A 16,325-nucleotide genomic window follows, 5' to 3' on the forward strand; every position below is an offset into this window, starting at 1 on the left:
AGTTCCTCACACATGTCTGAGACAGAAAGGGTGAGGCTGAGGTCTGTTAGAATAACCAAGTTTATTAAAAGCTTGTCCTGGGGCTCTGCCGGCCCCACAGTGGACACAGGGGTTCCCCGGCTGCCCTGGACCGGAGGGCAGTCCCTCCAAGGGTCCTTCCCTTGTTCCCCCGCCCCAGCCCTAATCCCATTAAAAAAAAAACAAAGAAAAGAAAAAGGACAAGACGGCACAGGACGTCAGACAGCACGGGGACTGGAGATCTGCAGGCCTCCTGACCCCAAGACCCTCTCCAGACCCTTCCTTCCAAGGAAGGACTCCCATTCTCCCCGCCTTGGGCCCAGACCTGCTCTGCCACGTCCCGGGTTTGGGGGCCCTGTCACCCCCAGTCCATGCCCCACTGAGGGTAGTATAGTTCTCTGAATAGAATATCTGGACCCACCCTTCCCCTCCCCCAGGGGACTTGATGAATATTTGACACACACAAGCTCCCTCCTTGCCCAGGCAGTGATGGAGGGAGACCCTGGCACCATGGCGGGGAGGCAGGGTTCCTGACCAGCCTTGTGGCAATTGATGCCAAAGCTGGCCCAGGGCCACTGGCCAGCCCCAAGAAGCTCATGAGATGAGGTCTGAGGGAGCTGGAGCCAATATCCCGTCCCTGCCCAAGTGGGCATTGGGCTCAGTGCCTGCCCGCCTCATCTGCTCAACCACCCTTCCTTCAGGAGTAGAAGTGAGAGGAGCCATTGAGGATGTGGGAGGCAACACTGGTGCTGCGGCTCAAGGGCCCCGGCACTGCGGCGGTGGCAGGGGGGCCCACATTCTCGCTGCCACTACCCCCGGAGGCTGCCCGCCGCAGGGGCTGGGGACTGTTTCTGAGCAGCAGCAGGGCTCCCCCGCGGGGTGTCCCACTCTGTGTTGGGGGTCCCAGCCAGTTTGGTGGACCTGGGGGAGCCAGTAGAGATGGCTGGCGCCAGGCTGGGGGAGGCATGCCTGGTGGAGGAGGGCCGTGGCTCCAGTGTGCCCCAGAGCGGGGAACAGGGCGGGAGGGCCAGGCTGGGGCAGGGGGTGGGGCGGGGTAGCCCTGGGCAGCAGCCTCAGCTGGGATGCCCCCCAGAGCCATACTGGAGAAGCCCAGCCTCATACTCTCAGCATCGAAGGCCTCAATCTCTCGGGCCTGCCGCTCAAGCAAACTCCGGATTCGCTCAGAGCGCCCAGTCTGCAGGGCCAGCAGCTCCTCTTCCACCTAGGGCACCCAGAAGGGATGCTAGTGAGCCCAGGCTGGCAGGCAGGCAGCCCTCTCACCCTCCCTTGTGCCCTGCCCAGAGGCCAGGCCCCTTACCCGCTGCTCCAGCAGCGCCCGCCTCAGGGCTACCCTCTGCTCCAGCTCCCGCAGCTCCCGCTCGTGCTGGCTCTCCGTGCGAATCTTGATCTTGCTCTGGTAAGCGTTGAGCAGCTCTAGTTCCTGTTGCAGCTGCTGCCGCAGGGCCTGAAATTCCGCTTCCTGGGTCTCGTCAAGCCGCAGCTGGAGAGCAAGGAAAGAAGCATTTTAGGGACCTCCGCTGCAGCCCCCACCATCCTCCCCTGCCCCAGGTAGGCCTGGGCCCTAAGGCTCGAGAAGCAGCAGTGTCAACATCTATCATAACGGAAGATGGTCATACCCTGCGGCACAGTCATTACACTCGCAGGAATCTATCCCCCAGGTATACTTGCACATGTGCTCCAGCTGTTGACGGAGGCGTTGGGAGAGCAAAATGCTGGAAACAACCTAAATGTCCACCAATAAGGGATGGGTTAAGTAAATCATGGTACAGCTATACCAGGGAAAACTACACTGTTTAAGAAAAAATGGGGAGGGTTGCTCTGTGTACTGATGGGAAAGAGGTCCAAAAACAGTTGGGAAAAGCAAGTTTGACAACAGCACATGAAGTGTGATTTCCTTTGCGCTTGAAGTTTTCATAGCACCTTCCAAAATGGGCACTGGAAAAATTCTACGGTATGTCATCAGCAAGTTAGCTCTGAGAGGTGGGACAGGGTGAGGGAATGCCCACTGATGGGGCAGGTGGACGCACACGAGGGGAGGTCCACCGCCATCTGAGTAAACCCACAGTGGTATGAGTAAACAGACCTGAGGCCACACTCCCTTCTAACTGCCTCCTGCCAATGCAGGGAGCTCACTCAGGCCCAGGGACAAACTACTGTCATTCTTGTCCTTGCTGGTTCTTGGCAGGGAAGGCAGGATGGCTTGTCAAGACCTTAAGAGAATATTACGGGGAATAATCAGAGTGTGGAGAACAACAAACAACAGAACCCTCACTGTGAAGACGACCAGCTGTGGGAATACTGGAGCGCACCAGCTTCAAGCTCCAGCTCTGGCCATGCCCCCAGGTAGAGCCAATCTCGGCTGCGGACCCTCCCTGGATCCCAGGCCTCACCGCTTGTGAGCTGAGCATCTCAGAGATGGACTGGTCGTACTGCTCGGCCAGGATCGCCAGCTTGCGCGTCTGCTCCTCCTTGAGCCGCTTCAGCAGGCTCTTGTGCTGAGCTTTGGGCGTGGTCTCCAGCAGGTGTGCGCGCAGTGCCTTGTATTGCCGGGTCTGGATCTTGCATGTCTCCTGGAACTGCTTCTTGATCTGCAGCTCCTTAGACTATGCAGCGAACGGATCAAGGGGAGATGGGGCGGGAGAGAGCAGGAGAAGAAAAAGGAACAACCAGGAGGAAGGGGGAGAAAAGAGAGAAGAGGAGACAGAAGCAGACAGGGAGAGGGAGAGAAACAGAAAACATGTTAGACAGAGGGGGCGGGGGGAGCTGTATACAGACAGACATAAGATGGGACTGTGATGAAAGGAAGGTCTCGACTCGCAAGAGTTGCAGAGAAAACAAGGGCATGTCCAGAACAGGGTGGAACACCACAAGGAGGAACACGAGAGCTCACGGACAGTGAGGACTGAGAGCGCTGATGCACAGAAGCAGCGTGGACCATGCGAGGGAAAGAAGCCCCTCGAGACAGGAGCATGTGAGCACAAGACAGAGTGGGAAATCTCTCACACAGACACACCCATACACACCTAAGGACGTTAGCAGCACGACTGGGGACAGGGGAGGAAGGCAGGGAAGGAGAAACACGAAGCTGAGAAGTGGAGAAGAGACTGCCCTGCTTTAGGCCACAGAGGAGAACCGGGCTAAGGAAGTGGCCAGAGAGGGCCTGACAAGTTCAACAGGACCACGGGTGCCACCCTGACCAGATCCACACCCCAGTCTGGCCCGTTTGCAGTGGGCTCCCATTCCAAGCCCACACCAACCCCATCTGCATGTCCACACTCTCTGCCTGGACCCTCTGAACTTGCCGTGCCTGCTGTGGGGGCTTGCAGTCCTACCCCTCAACCCTCTAGGGTAAGGCCTGGTGCAGGAAACATGGCTCCCAAACAAGGGTGACTATGTAGGGGTGGGTCAGCATGAAAGGTAAGGGATGAGGAAGTCAAAGGACCTTTTGAACCTAGCTCTTCCAACAGGCCAATTGTGGGACCGGCAAGGTTTGTGGATGCGCCCGAGGATGGGGTGGGGCCCGGACCCCAGAACTTGCGGCGGTCATGGTGCAATGAAGCTATGGAGGCACAGGATGAGGCTAAGGAGTGACAGGGGTTGAGATCAGGGAGATGCGGTGAGGAAATCATGGAGCTGGGGGCCGAGGGTCCAGACTGGGGGCATACCGGGGAGGCTAGGCGGCAGACAAAGCAGACAGAGGCAGCCTGGGCCAAAGGTACAGTTCCGCTCAGATATTTTATTTGTGTTTGTCTTTGTCTTTGTCTTTTTTTTTTTTTTGGTAGGGGGAAGGGGACAGGTTGGAAGGGAGACAGAAAAACAAAATCAAAGAGGAGAAAACAAAAAAACCATGACTCTCCCCCACCCTCCAGTGCCCCCTGGTCCCAGGCCCGAGTTGATGAGGGTGAGGATGAGCACACACACAACGGGAGGACAGCAATAACTTAGGGGGGTCAGAACACAAAGGGGAACCTCTAGGCTCCCCAGGGAGGCGACTGCCTCTCCAGAGGCCTGAGGGTGGGCCTGAGAGGACTTGGGGCTGCAAAACTTTGCTGAGTGGTGGCAGATAAAGTGCTCGATGCTCAGCAGTGGGGTTGGGCTGCCTACCTCCAGGGAGGCAGGGCCCGGGATGGGCGGGCTCGGGCTCTCCGCCCAGCCACACTCCCTGGCGGAGGCTGGCGGGAGGATGGGGGCCCCAGTCGGCGCAAGCTGCGTGGCAGTAGCCGGGGAATCCGGCTGGGTCGTTCACCCCGCAGCAGGCCCCAGCTGGCCAGTGTGTGGATAGCCCAAGGGGGCAAGCGGGAAGCTAAACTCTGGCTGGCCCGTGCCAGGCGCCAGTTCCAGCCCTTGCACAAGGCCCAAACCTTGGCCAACAGGGCTAGTGGATGGAAGGAGCGGGCATGAGCTCGCCGGGGCCCAGGGACAGGCAGGCGGCTGCGGAAGCCATCCTTGTTGGTCTTGGGGTAGAGTGTAAACAGGCCCCGATCCCCTATAGCCCCACAGCCCTGCAGGGCCCGAAAGACCACGGGTGACAGGCGTAGCAGAATCCGCAGCCAAAGTCGGGAGACAGCCCGGCGCATGCGGGGGCCCTGCTGCTGCACCCATTTGCCCCCTGCGGCCACAGCTGCCAGAGGTAGAGCCAAGCCTGGCCATGCTAGGAGCCAGGCGGCTCCCAGGCCCAAAGGCACACCCAGAAGGCCTCGGCGCCAGCTCAGTCCCAGAACGGCTCCCAGGGCAGTGCCCTGGGCGAGGAGCAGGAACAAACTTGGGGCCAGGTGGAGAGCAGTACACAGCAGTAAGTAGGAGGCCCCCAGGCCAACTAGCCCCACCTCCAGGGCCAGCAGCGCTGCCTGCAGGCCTCCCCCACCCTGGGCCGCCAGGAGGGGGAGCAGCAGCAGCAACAGTAGGGGCAAAAGACCAGAGGATGAGCCCACTGCAAAGGACAGGCCGGCCAGGAGGCCGTGCGACAAGAGTCCAGGCAGCTGGCTAACAGGGCCAGGCCGCAGATGGGGTGGAGGGGGCTCAGGAGGGATGTCTGGAGACGGACAGCCATCTCCAGGGTCCCTGGGGGTCCCAACAGGAGCCCCGTCCTCCTCCTCCTCTTCCTCCTCAGGGACAGGAGTCAGTGGCGGGCCCTGGTCCCAGCCAAGCTCCAGCTCCTCCTCCAGAAGGCCCTCATCCTTCTCCCACACCCTCCACACCCCGGCTTCCTCCTGGCCCACAATGCTCCTCTCCTCAGGCGACACGGACAAGACCCTGAGTTCCTCCCCATTATCCTCAGGTGGATCCCAAACTGCCTCATCGACTAGATTCCCATGTTTCTGGGGGCTAGGGTTACAGGCTACTGACTCTTCCCCCCAGGTCCCTTGCTCCTCTGGCTCCGAGGTGCTCCCTTCCTTTCCCAAAATCCTCCTCTCTGGAACGGCTTCCTCCTCCTCTTCCTCCTCCTCTCCCAACATCCTTTGGTCCAGGACTGCCTCGTGGCCAGCTGAGCAGAGTTGCTCTTGGCTAGGCATGTCTGGGCTGGGTGGTCCCAGAGCACCAGGAGTGGGGAGCGGGAGGCCCAGGGGGCGCTGGCCTGCACGTACTTTGAGGCTCTTGGGCTGCTGGCGAACCTGGGCCGCGTGCTTCTGCCGTAACTCTTGCTCACGCCGCTTGTTGTACTCCAGCTGGTTGCCTAGCTCCGTCTGGTGCTGCAAGCGGGTGAGCTCAGCCCGGGTACGCTGCACGGCCTGGAGCTGCCGCAGCTCCAGCTCCCGCGTGGCCTCATGCTGCCGGAGCAGCAATGCACACTCCAAGTCCTTCTGTGTCTGCTTCTTGTTCAAGTCCTGAGACAGAAGGGTGGCAGGGTTTCCTCAGCAAACTTCACTGCTGGCAAGGAGGTGAAATCCCAGGACTCCCCAGTGGAGGGGGCCAAGGGGTGTGTTGGGGAGAGGAGAAGGAGGCAGGGAGCCAAAAAAGGTCTTGACTGGCCTCCAAGGTGGCTCTGATGGTCTGAGAACAGGTGTGTTGAAGGGCAACCAGCCCCTGACACCCCACAGGACAGGGGCAAAGTAGTCTCAGTGAGGCCACTGGAGAGGGGCAGCGCAAGTGGGCGGCAAAGGCAGGGTTCTAGGGAGCTCACCTCTCGTAATAGGTCCTGGTCCAGACTGTGGCGAGCCAGCAGCATCTTGCGCTTGTACTGGCGGCACTGCAGCTCAAAGTACTGGCGCTGCCGCCGCAGCAGGCCAGCCTCCTCTTCCGCCTGGCATTGCTGCAGCTGCTCCTTCTGCCGCAGCAGCCACTCAGCCTTCTCCCGCTTCGGGGTGCTGGGGTTCTCCTGGAGCTCCTGGTAAGGGTAGAGGATAGGGGGAGGGGGTCAGGGCTGGCCCCCACCTGGTCCGCAAAGCGCCCACCCCACAGTGGTCCTCGGGCACCTCCTTCAGCTGCTCCTTGCGCAGCTTGTAGGTGCGCTTTTGCGCCTCCAGCAGGGCGGCCAGCTCCTTCTTCTGCTGGCCTAGGATGTGCTGCTGGAACTTGCGCTCCTCAGCCTGGGCCGCGCGCGCCTCCTTCTCCCCGATGGCCTGGTGCCGGCGTGCCAGCTTCTCTGCTTCGGCCCCAAAGCCTGCCCGCTGGGCCTCAAGCTCCCGCTGCAGGCGTGCGCTGTGCTCCTCACGCTCGCCCCTCAGTCGCGACTCGAGTGCCAGTAGCTGTTTCTGGTGCTGCCGCCGCATCCGCTTGTAGCCACTCAGCTGCTCCCGCAGGGCTGAGTCCTGCTCATGCTCCTGGATCTGCCGGCTGACCTGGGGCAGGAGTGAGCAAGAGTTGGGACTCAGGCACCTAGCTCATCCTCATGTGCCACAGGGGCAGGACATGGGCTTCAGGGGCCTGCCTCACACTTAGCCTCTCTGAACCAACATCCCCTGCTGCAAAGTGCAGGCACTACCTACATCACAGGCCAGTGTCCTCCCAACAGGAAGACAGAAGGAAGCAGGCACAGGGCCTGGCATAAAGGCAGCACAACTCAGGTTAGTTCAAGACTGAGTCACCAGGTGCTGATGTAATTTACAGCAAGGAGCGGCCCCTCTTCACTCCCTACCTGACCCTAACACAGGAGGAAGAAAAATAAAAGAACGGAAATCATTCATCTCACCCATCAGCCTCCATACCTCCATCCTCCCCACCCTAACTGGAGGCCCACGTTGGCATGCATCCTTCTCAACTACGTAAGCATTATCGAAAATACTAAAAAAAAAAAAAAAAAAAAAAAAAAAATTAGGAAAGATCGAATCAGACAAATCCTGGCTCTATGTCTTACTAACTATGAGGTCTCAAGAACGCTCACTTCTCCAAAGCATCTGTTCTCTCTCACTTGTTCAATGGGGCAACACTACCTCCTTGTGGGGCTGGGTGGGTAAGTCTGATAGACGCGCAACAGACGCGCAACACTAACACTTTCTCAACCAGTAAGTACTAGCTTCCTCCCCTTGAGCTAGCCCCTGGGGCCCAGGAAACTGCATGGTCGGAACTGGATCCCAAAATCCTGGAACACCACACACACTCAGCCTGGAAGACCCAGTGCTCCTGGCTGCAGGATCTCGGTCTGATCTCGGAGCCCACTCTCAGTTGGCTCTGCCAGAGGTTCTCAATCAGTCTAGGGGTTCCGGTCCAGACCGTGGCTGTGACATACCTGGCTGCCAAGCACCCCAGGAGCTAAAGAGCTGTTCTAGCTAACTCACCCACCAGCCACAAGGGAAGGCTACAAGCACTCACTAAAGCCCTGAGGTCAATGTTGCTAGCAGAGATGTGACCTACAGGCTTATCTGAAGCCCGGATGAAAAGCTATGTTTCCATACAGCATCTAGCCAGGGTTTTTCTTCTGTGATTTGACTATGCAGAATCTGAAAGCCCTCACAAGCCTGGGTAAGTGCCCAGGCAAGCAGCCTCCTGCCCCAGAGCTCCTCAACTGGACTCCAGCCCCTCTTCGGTCAGGATGCTACAATGACCCAGACACCTGAGAGCCCCCAACCTCCAGTCCAGGCCTTTCCAGCACACAATCCAGCAAACCTGTCCCAGGACTGTTCAGGGACCCCATGGCTCAGAGCCCTGGGCCAGGAGGCACCTGCTTGGCAGCACCCAAGAGGAGCCCTTTGCTACACCAGACCTTGGAAATGGAGGCAGAGTTCATCAAGTTAGGAACACCAGACTGGGCAGAGGAACTGGTACTGTCGTCTATGGGGAGGGTCAAGGTGAAAGAGAAATGGCAAAGGAGAGTTACAGAGATCCTGGACTCCATCTGTGGCCCTGGGAGGAGAGCATTTCCAGACTCAGTGATTTGGCTGGGAGCCCCAGGAGCAGGGAGGAGTGGGATAGCGTGCAGGCTGGGCGAGGATGGCTGCACTCACCAGGGAGGCAGTGCGGATGGTAGCAAAGTGGTCCCGGTTGCGGCAGTAGGCCCGGCGGCGGGCAGAGGAGGTGGTGGCGGCAGGAGCTGGGGCTGCAGGTGGCTGGGGAGGACTTGGGGCCATTTCTGGCTGGTAGGGATCATCATACAGGTTGTCGGAGCCCTGGAGGAAGGGCAAGGGAAGGTGGAAGGGATGTGTGCAGTGCTGAGGCTGCTGGGCCCAACTGGAGTCACCCGGGGAGACCCAGTCCGAATACAGAAGAGCTGTAGTCATGGAGGCAGGTCCAGCCTCTGGTCTCAGGATCGCTCAGGAGGAGCACATACCGGCAACCGATGGATGATGGAGCTGTGCGAGGTGACAGTGTGCTCCCCCTCCTGCATCATGGCCATCTCTCGGGCTTCCGGGCCTTCCTCTTCCTCCTCCTCCTCCTCTTCCTCCTCTTCTTCCTCCTCATTGTCTGAAGCATCTGCCAGGCTGTTGACTGAGCTGCTCTGGCTAGAGGCGCTGATGGACATGCTGGGCACTGAGTGGCTACTCTCTAGACTGGTCAGCGTGCCAGCCCGGTGCATGTAGGGCTCCGCCTCCTGCGAACAGGGCGTGGGCTGTTGGGCAGGGAAGGAGAAGGATGGGGAGTGTGCATGGAGACCCAAGGTAGGAGGAGGGAGAAGGGAAGGGGGCCAAGCAGCTGCTAGGGTAATGCGAGCATAGTACTGGCAGAGCGGGAAAGAAAGGGGTCAAGGGGGTCAGGAAATGCCAAGGTACCTCCTCTTCCTCCGGGGCCTCTGCGCCAGGGCCATTCGGTGCCTCCTGGAAGAGGATCTTCTTCATCTTGCGGTACTGCAGATTGTCCAGCTCCCGCACGGCATCCTTCGTCCTCTGGATTAGGTCCATGATGACTGTGGGTGGCCGCTCCCGGAGCACAAAGCGGTGCTGCAGAAGGAGAACGTGAGGCCTGCTGCCAATGCCTCCGAGCCCATGAGCAGGGCTCCTAGCATGCCCTCTGATCTAAGGCACTCCCCTGTGGGTCTATAGCCATTACCAGTTCCCTTGTCCTGACCCCTCCTCCCACTTTCTTCTCCCCAGTTTCCTGTTCCACTAGGCATGGCTGACGGGCAGGGACAGTCAAGAAAAGTGAATTCTGGGCCAGCTCCTCTGCCAAGATGCTTTGTGACTGGGCATGTCATGAGACATCTATGGGTTACAACAGGGATCTCATGATTGTAACACCAATAGGTCAAATGAGAAAACCTAAACCAGATCCGAGCTGGGCTCCTTAGGCAGCCGTGGATCTGTGAAGGGAACAGGGCCCCGCTGGTTTTGAGAATCTAGGAAACCACACACAGGCTTTTGGCTGGAATGACATGAGTGTGGTAACCCTGGTTACTGTACACTAACAAGAAGCTCTATTTGGCAATCAACTTACATCTTGGATTAATAAAATACAGGAAACAAATGATGACTTAATAAACTCAGGTAGTCTGGTAGACAAGACCCTGTGCAACAAGGAATTCTTGGGGCCCTGGGGTGGGGTGGGGATTTGGACCCCAAATTCTGGGCCCGGGAAGCGTCAGGAGGCCCCACCTTCCCCGGGGGGTTTCTCATGGCTCCTGCGTGCAAGTCCAGAAGGTGCTCACCTTAAGAAGAACCTCAGAGGTCGGTCTGTCTTGAGGAATTTTCTGGAGACAGGAATCGACAAAATTCCGGAAGTATTCAGACCTGCAAGTCACAGGAAGGCAGGAGAAGCATGGTGGGGTGTGAGCCAGGCACGTCCCTCACCCCTGATTGCAGGAGCCCCAGTCCTCACCAGTGTCCTGACTGGAGCACGGGGGACTCATTCTGTGCAATGTGGTATAAGGCACTCATCGCATTCATGTTAAACAGTGGTGGTTTCCGTTCCGCTACAAAGAAAGCAGAAGGCAAGAGCATGAAACAGAGACAAGGATACTGGAACGAAATGTAGTGGCTCTGGGTTCAAATCCATAATCCCGCGCCTGGGGCAGTGGCTCAATTGGCTTATTCTCCCTCTGCAAGTTCCAGGATCCCATAAGTGCCAGTTAATGTCCCGGGTGCTCCACTTCACATCCAGCTCCCTGCTTGTGGCGTGGCGAAACAGTAGAAGATGGCTCAAAGCCTTGGGACTCTGTACCCATGTGGGAGACTGGAAGAAACTCCTGGTTCCTGCCTTTGGATTGGATTGGCTCAGCTCTGGTCATTGTGGCCATTTGGGGAGTGAACCCGCAGATGAAAAGATTTTTTTTTATTTTATTTATTATTATTTTTTTAAAGATTTATTTATTTTTATTGGAAAGGCAGATATACAGAGAGGAGGAGAGGAAGATCTTCCTTTCGAAGGTTCACTCCCCAAGTGGCTACAACGGTTGGAGCTGAACCAATCCAAAGCCAGGAGCCAGGAGCTCTTCTGGGTCTCCCACATGGGTACAGGGTCCCAAGGAGAGTGGGGGCAGCTCCAGCTTCCTCACTCAGGACTCAGAGTGTCAGCTGCCTTTGGTCATCAGGCTTGATTAGGAGGGGCACCCATGCCATGTGTTCCCAGCACTACAAAACTGTGCCCTGTCCCCATCTACAGCTTCTCCTTAGCCGTGACCTGGCTCATACAATTCTGTCACCAAGCTGATCACGGCCTCAAATGCTGAATACAGACATGGAGGCAGGGCACAGAGCGCACCCTAAACTCTGACCAAGGGTGGAGGAGATGACACACAGCAAGGCAGACAAGAGGGTGAGAGGCTGGTGGCAGTAGGCAGAGCCTTTATAACTTGGTGCAAGGAAGGACGGGATGACTCAATTTGCAGGGGGGCAATGGCTCCAAGCAGGGAGCAAGAGGACAGTGGCAGCAGGCAGGGTCACAGCAGGAAGCTGTAATTACGGGCAATGACCCCTCACCTGCCAGAGCCATTACGATCACTCCTGACGGCTGTGCCACCGGTGAACAGTCCTGCTCGGTTGGCTGCAAGGCCTCCTGAGCTTGCTGTTCTGATGTTCCAGGCTATGCTCCTACCTGCCCCTGCCTACTCGCACCTTCTCTGTAGGGAATGTCTCCCCTACCCCCACACAGCCCTTCTTTGTGTAGTGGGTCTGTTTACACCTCCTGGCCACAACACTGTCTCAGGTCTCTTGTTTCGTGTTTGTGCACTCCTGGAACGTATCTCACACCTAAGCCCCACAAGGGCAAAATCTCTGACTGCTGTACTGCCAGAACACTGGGCATAGCACTGGGCATGGCACACAGCAGGCACTCAAATCAGATCCAGAACTAGGAAGTGGACAGGAGGAGACAAATGCCAGAAAATCTTTAGGCCTAAGAACTGGCAGGAACGGACAGCTGGCTGTACTGGGTAACTCCACGGTGGTGTCCAGACATGCAGTTAGGAGCCTGAGAGCCCACCTGAAAAGGAGAGGCTGGGCAACCGGGGGCTAGGGTGGGGTGTGGGGACAGAGCAGACAGGAAGGGCAAACAGAGGAGAGACTGCTCTTACCCAGCTCGATGCAGGTTATCCCCAGGGACCAGACGTCCACTTTACCGTCATACTGCCCTTCATCCATGGCCAGGATCACCTCTGGTGCCATCCTGGGGAATGACCAGAGCACAGAGAGGCTCATCATCTGGCCAGAACTCACACCCCCAGCACTGCGGGAGCACTACCTACTTGCCACCCACTCACTCACCAGTACGGGGTGCCCACGAAGGAGTTGGCGGGTGCCATGATGGATGCGGAGCCGAAGTCCCCCAGCTTCACCAGGCCTGGCTCTGACAGCAGAATGTTCCCAGCCTTTACATCCCTGCCAAAACAAAGAACAGGGGTGGGTGAACAGGGTTCTCCTTCAGCCCAGGGAGCGAGGAGGGGAAAGCAGGCCCCACCCCGGTTACGGCTGCCTGTACCTGTGGATCATGTTGTGGGAGTGTAGATAGGCCAGGCCCTGAAGTGCCCCGTGGGTCACCGCTGCGATCTCCACCTCCTGCAGCGGCTTCTTGTGCACTGCGAGTTGAGGGGGCATCATGAAACTGATACAGCCCAAAGCAGCAGTACAACAGTTGCTTCTCCCCAACCCTGTCCCTGCAGCTTCTCCACTCTTCTCCCAGTCAAGAGCCAGCAAGTCACTCACCTTCTAGAAGATCAGAAGCTGAACCCAGACAATACTCCATCACCAGCTAAGGAAGAGTCAAAGGTCAGAGGTCAGCAGTTCTTGGCCACCTTGGCCTAGCTCCCTCAGACAAACTTAAAACTGACCTTCCTTGCTCATCCTTCTAGGGAATGACAGGAAGGAAGGGCAAGTGCAGAAAAGGAGGGGGTGATGGGACAATCCCTAGACTTAGGGCCTCCCCAAGAAAGAGTCCAAGACACCAACAGCCACACCCAGTCAAGACTCTTCAAAGCTCTAGGCTCTCTGCATCCATGCCAACCCACATGCCCTTTTCCACCTGCTAACAGGCCACGTCACTCTTGGAGCCTAGCTTCTCTCTGCACTGACACTGTGACTCGGGTTTGTCTGAAAACCAAAGTGGTCCTGAGAGACTTCCTCTCTCTCAAGATCCCACAGGAGAATGCCGAACAGAGCCCAGAGACCAGCTCACCCATGCTGTGTGCTCCCTCAGGTAACAGCCCCGGTACTGAATGGTATTGGGATGCCGGAGCTTCTGTAGGAAGCGCACCTCCTTAATGATGTCCTGCCATTTCTAGGAGGAAGTCAGGGTGAGAGTGGGGTCACCAAGGCTGCACCCTGAGATGGGGTGGGGGCACCCTGCTCCCACCCCTCCAGCTCCTCTGGGGTCTGCCCAACCTCATTTGATTGCTTCCCACTGTAGGACATCTTCTTGATGGCCACCACCTCGCTGTTCCGGACATCCCGGGCCTGGGGGACAAAAGCAGAGGTGGAGAGGGCTCATGGTGAGCACGAGGCAGGGGCAAACCTGCAGGCCCGGCTGGAGAGGCCAGGCAAGGTTGCCAGGTGGTCAAGTGGGTCCACAGGGGTTTAGAATGGAGTCCCCACCACCTACCCTCTCCTGCCCAAGACACAACTCACAAAGTACACAGCCCCAAAGCTGCCGTGGCCAATTTCCCGGAGGTCAGAGAAGAGCTTTTCAGGGTCATCCTTGAAGAAGAGCTCAGCCACATCGGGGTCCTTCAGGCTCCCGGCCCGGCCCCCAGCTGGCATGGTGGCCCCTGGGGGCCCCGACAGTAGGGCCTGGCCTGTGGGAGGGAGGTGAGATTCTTAGGAGGGGCCTCTCAAGTTTCTGCCTTCTTCTTCCCCTCATTCCCAGATGAGGGGGAAGAACTGCTGGGGAAGGGAAGGGGGGAGATTAGAATACCAGAGCTCCACAAAAATGGAGTTGCCCTGGCAACCAGCTGGCAGGGGGGCAGGTCCTTGGAGTCCTGAAACTGCCAGGAAGTCTCTGGGACGCTCAGCACCCTCCCCACCTCCTCAGTCCACCACAGCCCCCACGTCCTAGGAACCCCAATTTGGTCCCCCAGCCTGCTCAATTCTTTCCCAGCATCTTCCTGTTCCCCTGGGTGCAGAGGCCCCCTCCTCCCTCAGCCTCTCACACCCTGGAAGAGAACAGGAAATGGCTGGGGCCGGAGGAGGTGGAAATCCGGCCATTGTTACAAGTGGGTACTGGCCCACACTCCCTCTCACAATGGGTAGGGACATAGTGGCAGGGAGGAGGGCTAGAATGCAAAAAGACAGGATAGAAATGATATCTGGCTTGGCTGTCTCTCTGATCTGGCCTTCCTCACTGGTCTCATTTGGTTTGCCTGGTCTGGACTCCCGGGACCGCATGACATAGGACCAATTGCAGGGTACAAGCAACACCTGTGGATCTGCAGGTACCACAAGTGCCTCCTAAGAGCCCCTCAGCACGACCTTGCCAGCACTGTACACAAAACAAATAGGCTTGCAGAGGTGAGGTGGAAGGCCACCCTTTCCCACAGGTCACAGTGAGGTACCCAAGGGGAACAGGACTTAGTCCAAGGTCAGACAACAGCCCCTTCGCGTCCTTGGCCAAGCCTGTGCGCTCATCACCCTGGGCATAGCAGCCTCCTGCAAGAGGCCTTCCCTGACCACAGCAGCCCTTGGGGAACACTTCAGAGGACAGCACCTAGCCCAAGTGCCTGCAGGGTTGCAGAACCAGCATCTTTCAGGGGACTCTAGCACATGCCCCTGCGGCTAAGCACTTGTTGGAATCCGGCACCAACAGCCTTCAGCGCAGCTGGACTCCCATGGCACAGTTCTAGCTACTTGAAAGCACCTAACAATTTTAGCGTGTAATTATATTCTGCTGTGCATTGTTTCCTGTTGTGTTGTTAATTTTGTCTCTCAGCCCCACTGGAAGCTAGAGGGCACGGGTGTGGTGGGGAGCCTGCCTCTCCAGCAGCCCCCAGGGGGCTCAGAACTCAGAATAGCCTGCCAGCCTGAGTGACAGCCCTCAGCCCAGCCCTCAGCAGGCGGCTCCAGGCAAGCCTCCTTCTCCCGGCTTCTGCCAGCGGCTGTGCCAAGCCCCCATCACCTGCACCACACACCCACACACAGAAGCAGGTGCTCCCCAACTTGCCAAAGAAAGCTTCCTGGCCTCTTGAACCAGCCCCACACTCACAAATGTCCACCTAGGATGCAGGCCACAGGGAAGGGATGGGGCTATTCGCGAAACCTCCTCCCGATAACTGCAAACAGCGTTAACTGGTGTGCAGGTGAGGAAGCCCAAATCCATCTGTCTCTAAACTGCACTACATCCACCCCATCTCCCCCCCACCCCTGCTGGGAAGGGACAGCAACAGGGCTCTGAAGTTCCTTACGACTTCTCACCACGAGGTCCCCATACCTTGGCCCCTCATCCTACCCTGATGGCTGGGCTTCCAACTGCTAGGAGCTGTGCACAAGGGTGATCACCAGGCCAATGTCTGGGATCAGGGGTAGAGCTGAAGGTCACAGCAAAGCTGGGAGGCGGACTCCACCCCCAGGAAGAGCACCTGAGGGCAGTCCCCAGTAGGAAGGGGGCTCATCTCACCCCCAGCTTTACATTTCACCCTAACTTCTCCTATGGACTCCCCCCGCCCCAGCCAAGTCCAGGCTCAACAGAAAAGATGCCAGGAAACTGCGGATCAGGGCCCAGGCTGGTTAGAGGACACGGGGTTCCAATGCTCGACCACTGGGTGACCTTGGGCGACTTCTCAAGAGCCTCAGTGTTGTTAACTGTGAAATGGGAGGATGGAAACATGAAAGTTCCCACAGGGAGAAGGAGGGGGACGTGGCTCAAGAGAGAATGGCGGAAAAGGCGCTTTCTACTAGACGGCTTGACAAACACAGGAGCTTACAGCATCACAGCAAAAGGTTAGAAGGCACTTGGGTGGGGGAAACACAGCCAGGTATCACCACCACCCCCAAACATACACACACACAGCACAACAAACCCAGCCAGACCAGGTCTGAAAAGCAGACGTACAACCCCGTCATGAGGTTCAATCCCCAGGGCAGAATCAGGGAGGGGCAGAGGCCAGAGGGGGAAACCCACCCAATGGGCTCCAGCACTTCAGGATGTGACCCCTGGTGATACAAAAACCCCTGTCACCCGTGGTGGTCCCCTATCATCCAGACACAATGAAGGGAAGAGGAAGGGGAAGAGGGAGGCCAGGCCAGGCCAGGCGAGCCGGGGGCTGACCACTAGCTGTGAAGGCCTTCCTGTGCACACTGCCTGCTCAGGACCCCGTGCCCGTGCACCCAGCATCTCACCTGGTAGGGGTCACTCTGGTGCCCCAGCGCCTCCGCTTCCGCCCAGGGTCCTCCAGCGGCACAGCCCAGCGGGGAGAGGGGCAAGGAGGCCTTTCCCCTTGCCACCTCTTCCTCGACTTTCGTCCTTCCTGAGGGGCGGGCCCGGGAAGCCTCCCCTGG

At 58.0% G+C, this 16,325-nt stretch overlaps 1 protein-coding gene across 4 annotated transcripts; it reads right to left on the reverse strand.

Moving 5' to 3' along the window:
- Window positions 1-48: 48 nt before the first annotated feature.
- On the reverse strand, window positions 49-13,595 carry TAOK2 (TAO kinase 2). Of its 4 annotated transcripts, none has more exons than XM_004586868.2 (18): window positions 13,464-13,595; window positions 13,221-13,292; window positions 13,015-13,116; window positions 12,546-12,591; window positions 12,322-12,418; window positions 12,108-12,221; window positions 11,918-12,009; window positions 10,225-10,318; window positions 10,055-10,136; window positions 9,183-9,350; window positions 8,744-9,004; window positions 8,421-8,582; window positions 6,453-6,818; window positions 6,161-6,364; window positions 5,625-5,864; window positions 2,430-2,642; window positions 1,337-1,519; window positions 49-1,240 (listed from the first exon to the last, which is right to left on the reverse strand). In XM_004586868.2, exons 1-18 carry the CDS (start codon window positions 13,593-13,595, stop codon window positions 716-718), a joined length of 3,153 nt encoding a protein of 1,050 aa, XP_004586925.2. In that variant the 3' UTR covers window positions 49-715. The 4 variants fall into 4 exon arrangements, with proteins under 4 accessions (XP_004586925.2, XP_058537089.1, XP_004586923.2 ...); XM_058681106.1 differs by having other exon boundaries at window positions 8,744-9,022; XM_004586866.2 differs by lacking the exons at window positions 49-1,240; window positions 1,337-1,519; window positions 2,430-2,642 and having other exon boundaries at window positions 3,761-5,864.
- Between the last annotated feature and the right edge of the window lie 2,730 nt (window positions 13,596-16,325).

This window comes from Ochotona princeps, chromosome 24 (genome assembly GCF_030435755.1).
Source record: "Ochotona princeps isolate mOchPri1 chromosome 24, mOchPri1.hap1, whole genome shotgun sequence".
NCBI lineage: Eukaryota > Metazoa > Chordata > Mammalia > Lagomorpha > Ochotonidae > Ochotona > Ochotona princeps.

Excerpts from the sequence above, each read along its gene's own strand:
- TAOK2 (XM_004586865.3), bottom strand. The coding sequence starts at position 13,595 with ATGCCAGCTGGGGGCCGGGCCGGGAGCCTGAAGGACCCCGATGTGGCT. Across the intron at positions 10,319-11,917 it reads GATAACCTGCATCGAGCTGG|CGGAACGGAAACCACCACTG; the intron begins GTAAGAGCAGTC and ends CTTTCTTTGTAG. Across the intron at positions 9,023-9,182 it reads AGGCCCCGGAGGAAGAGGAG|CCCACGCCCTGTTCGCAGGA; the intron begins GTACCTTGGCAT and ends CCTGCCCAACAG.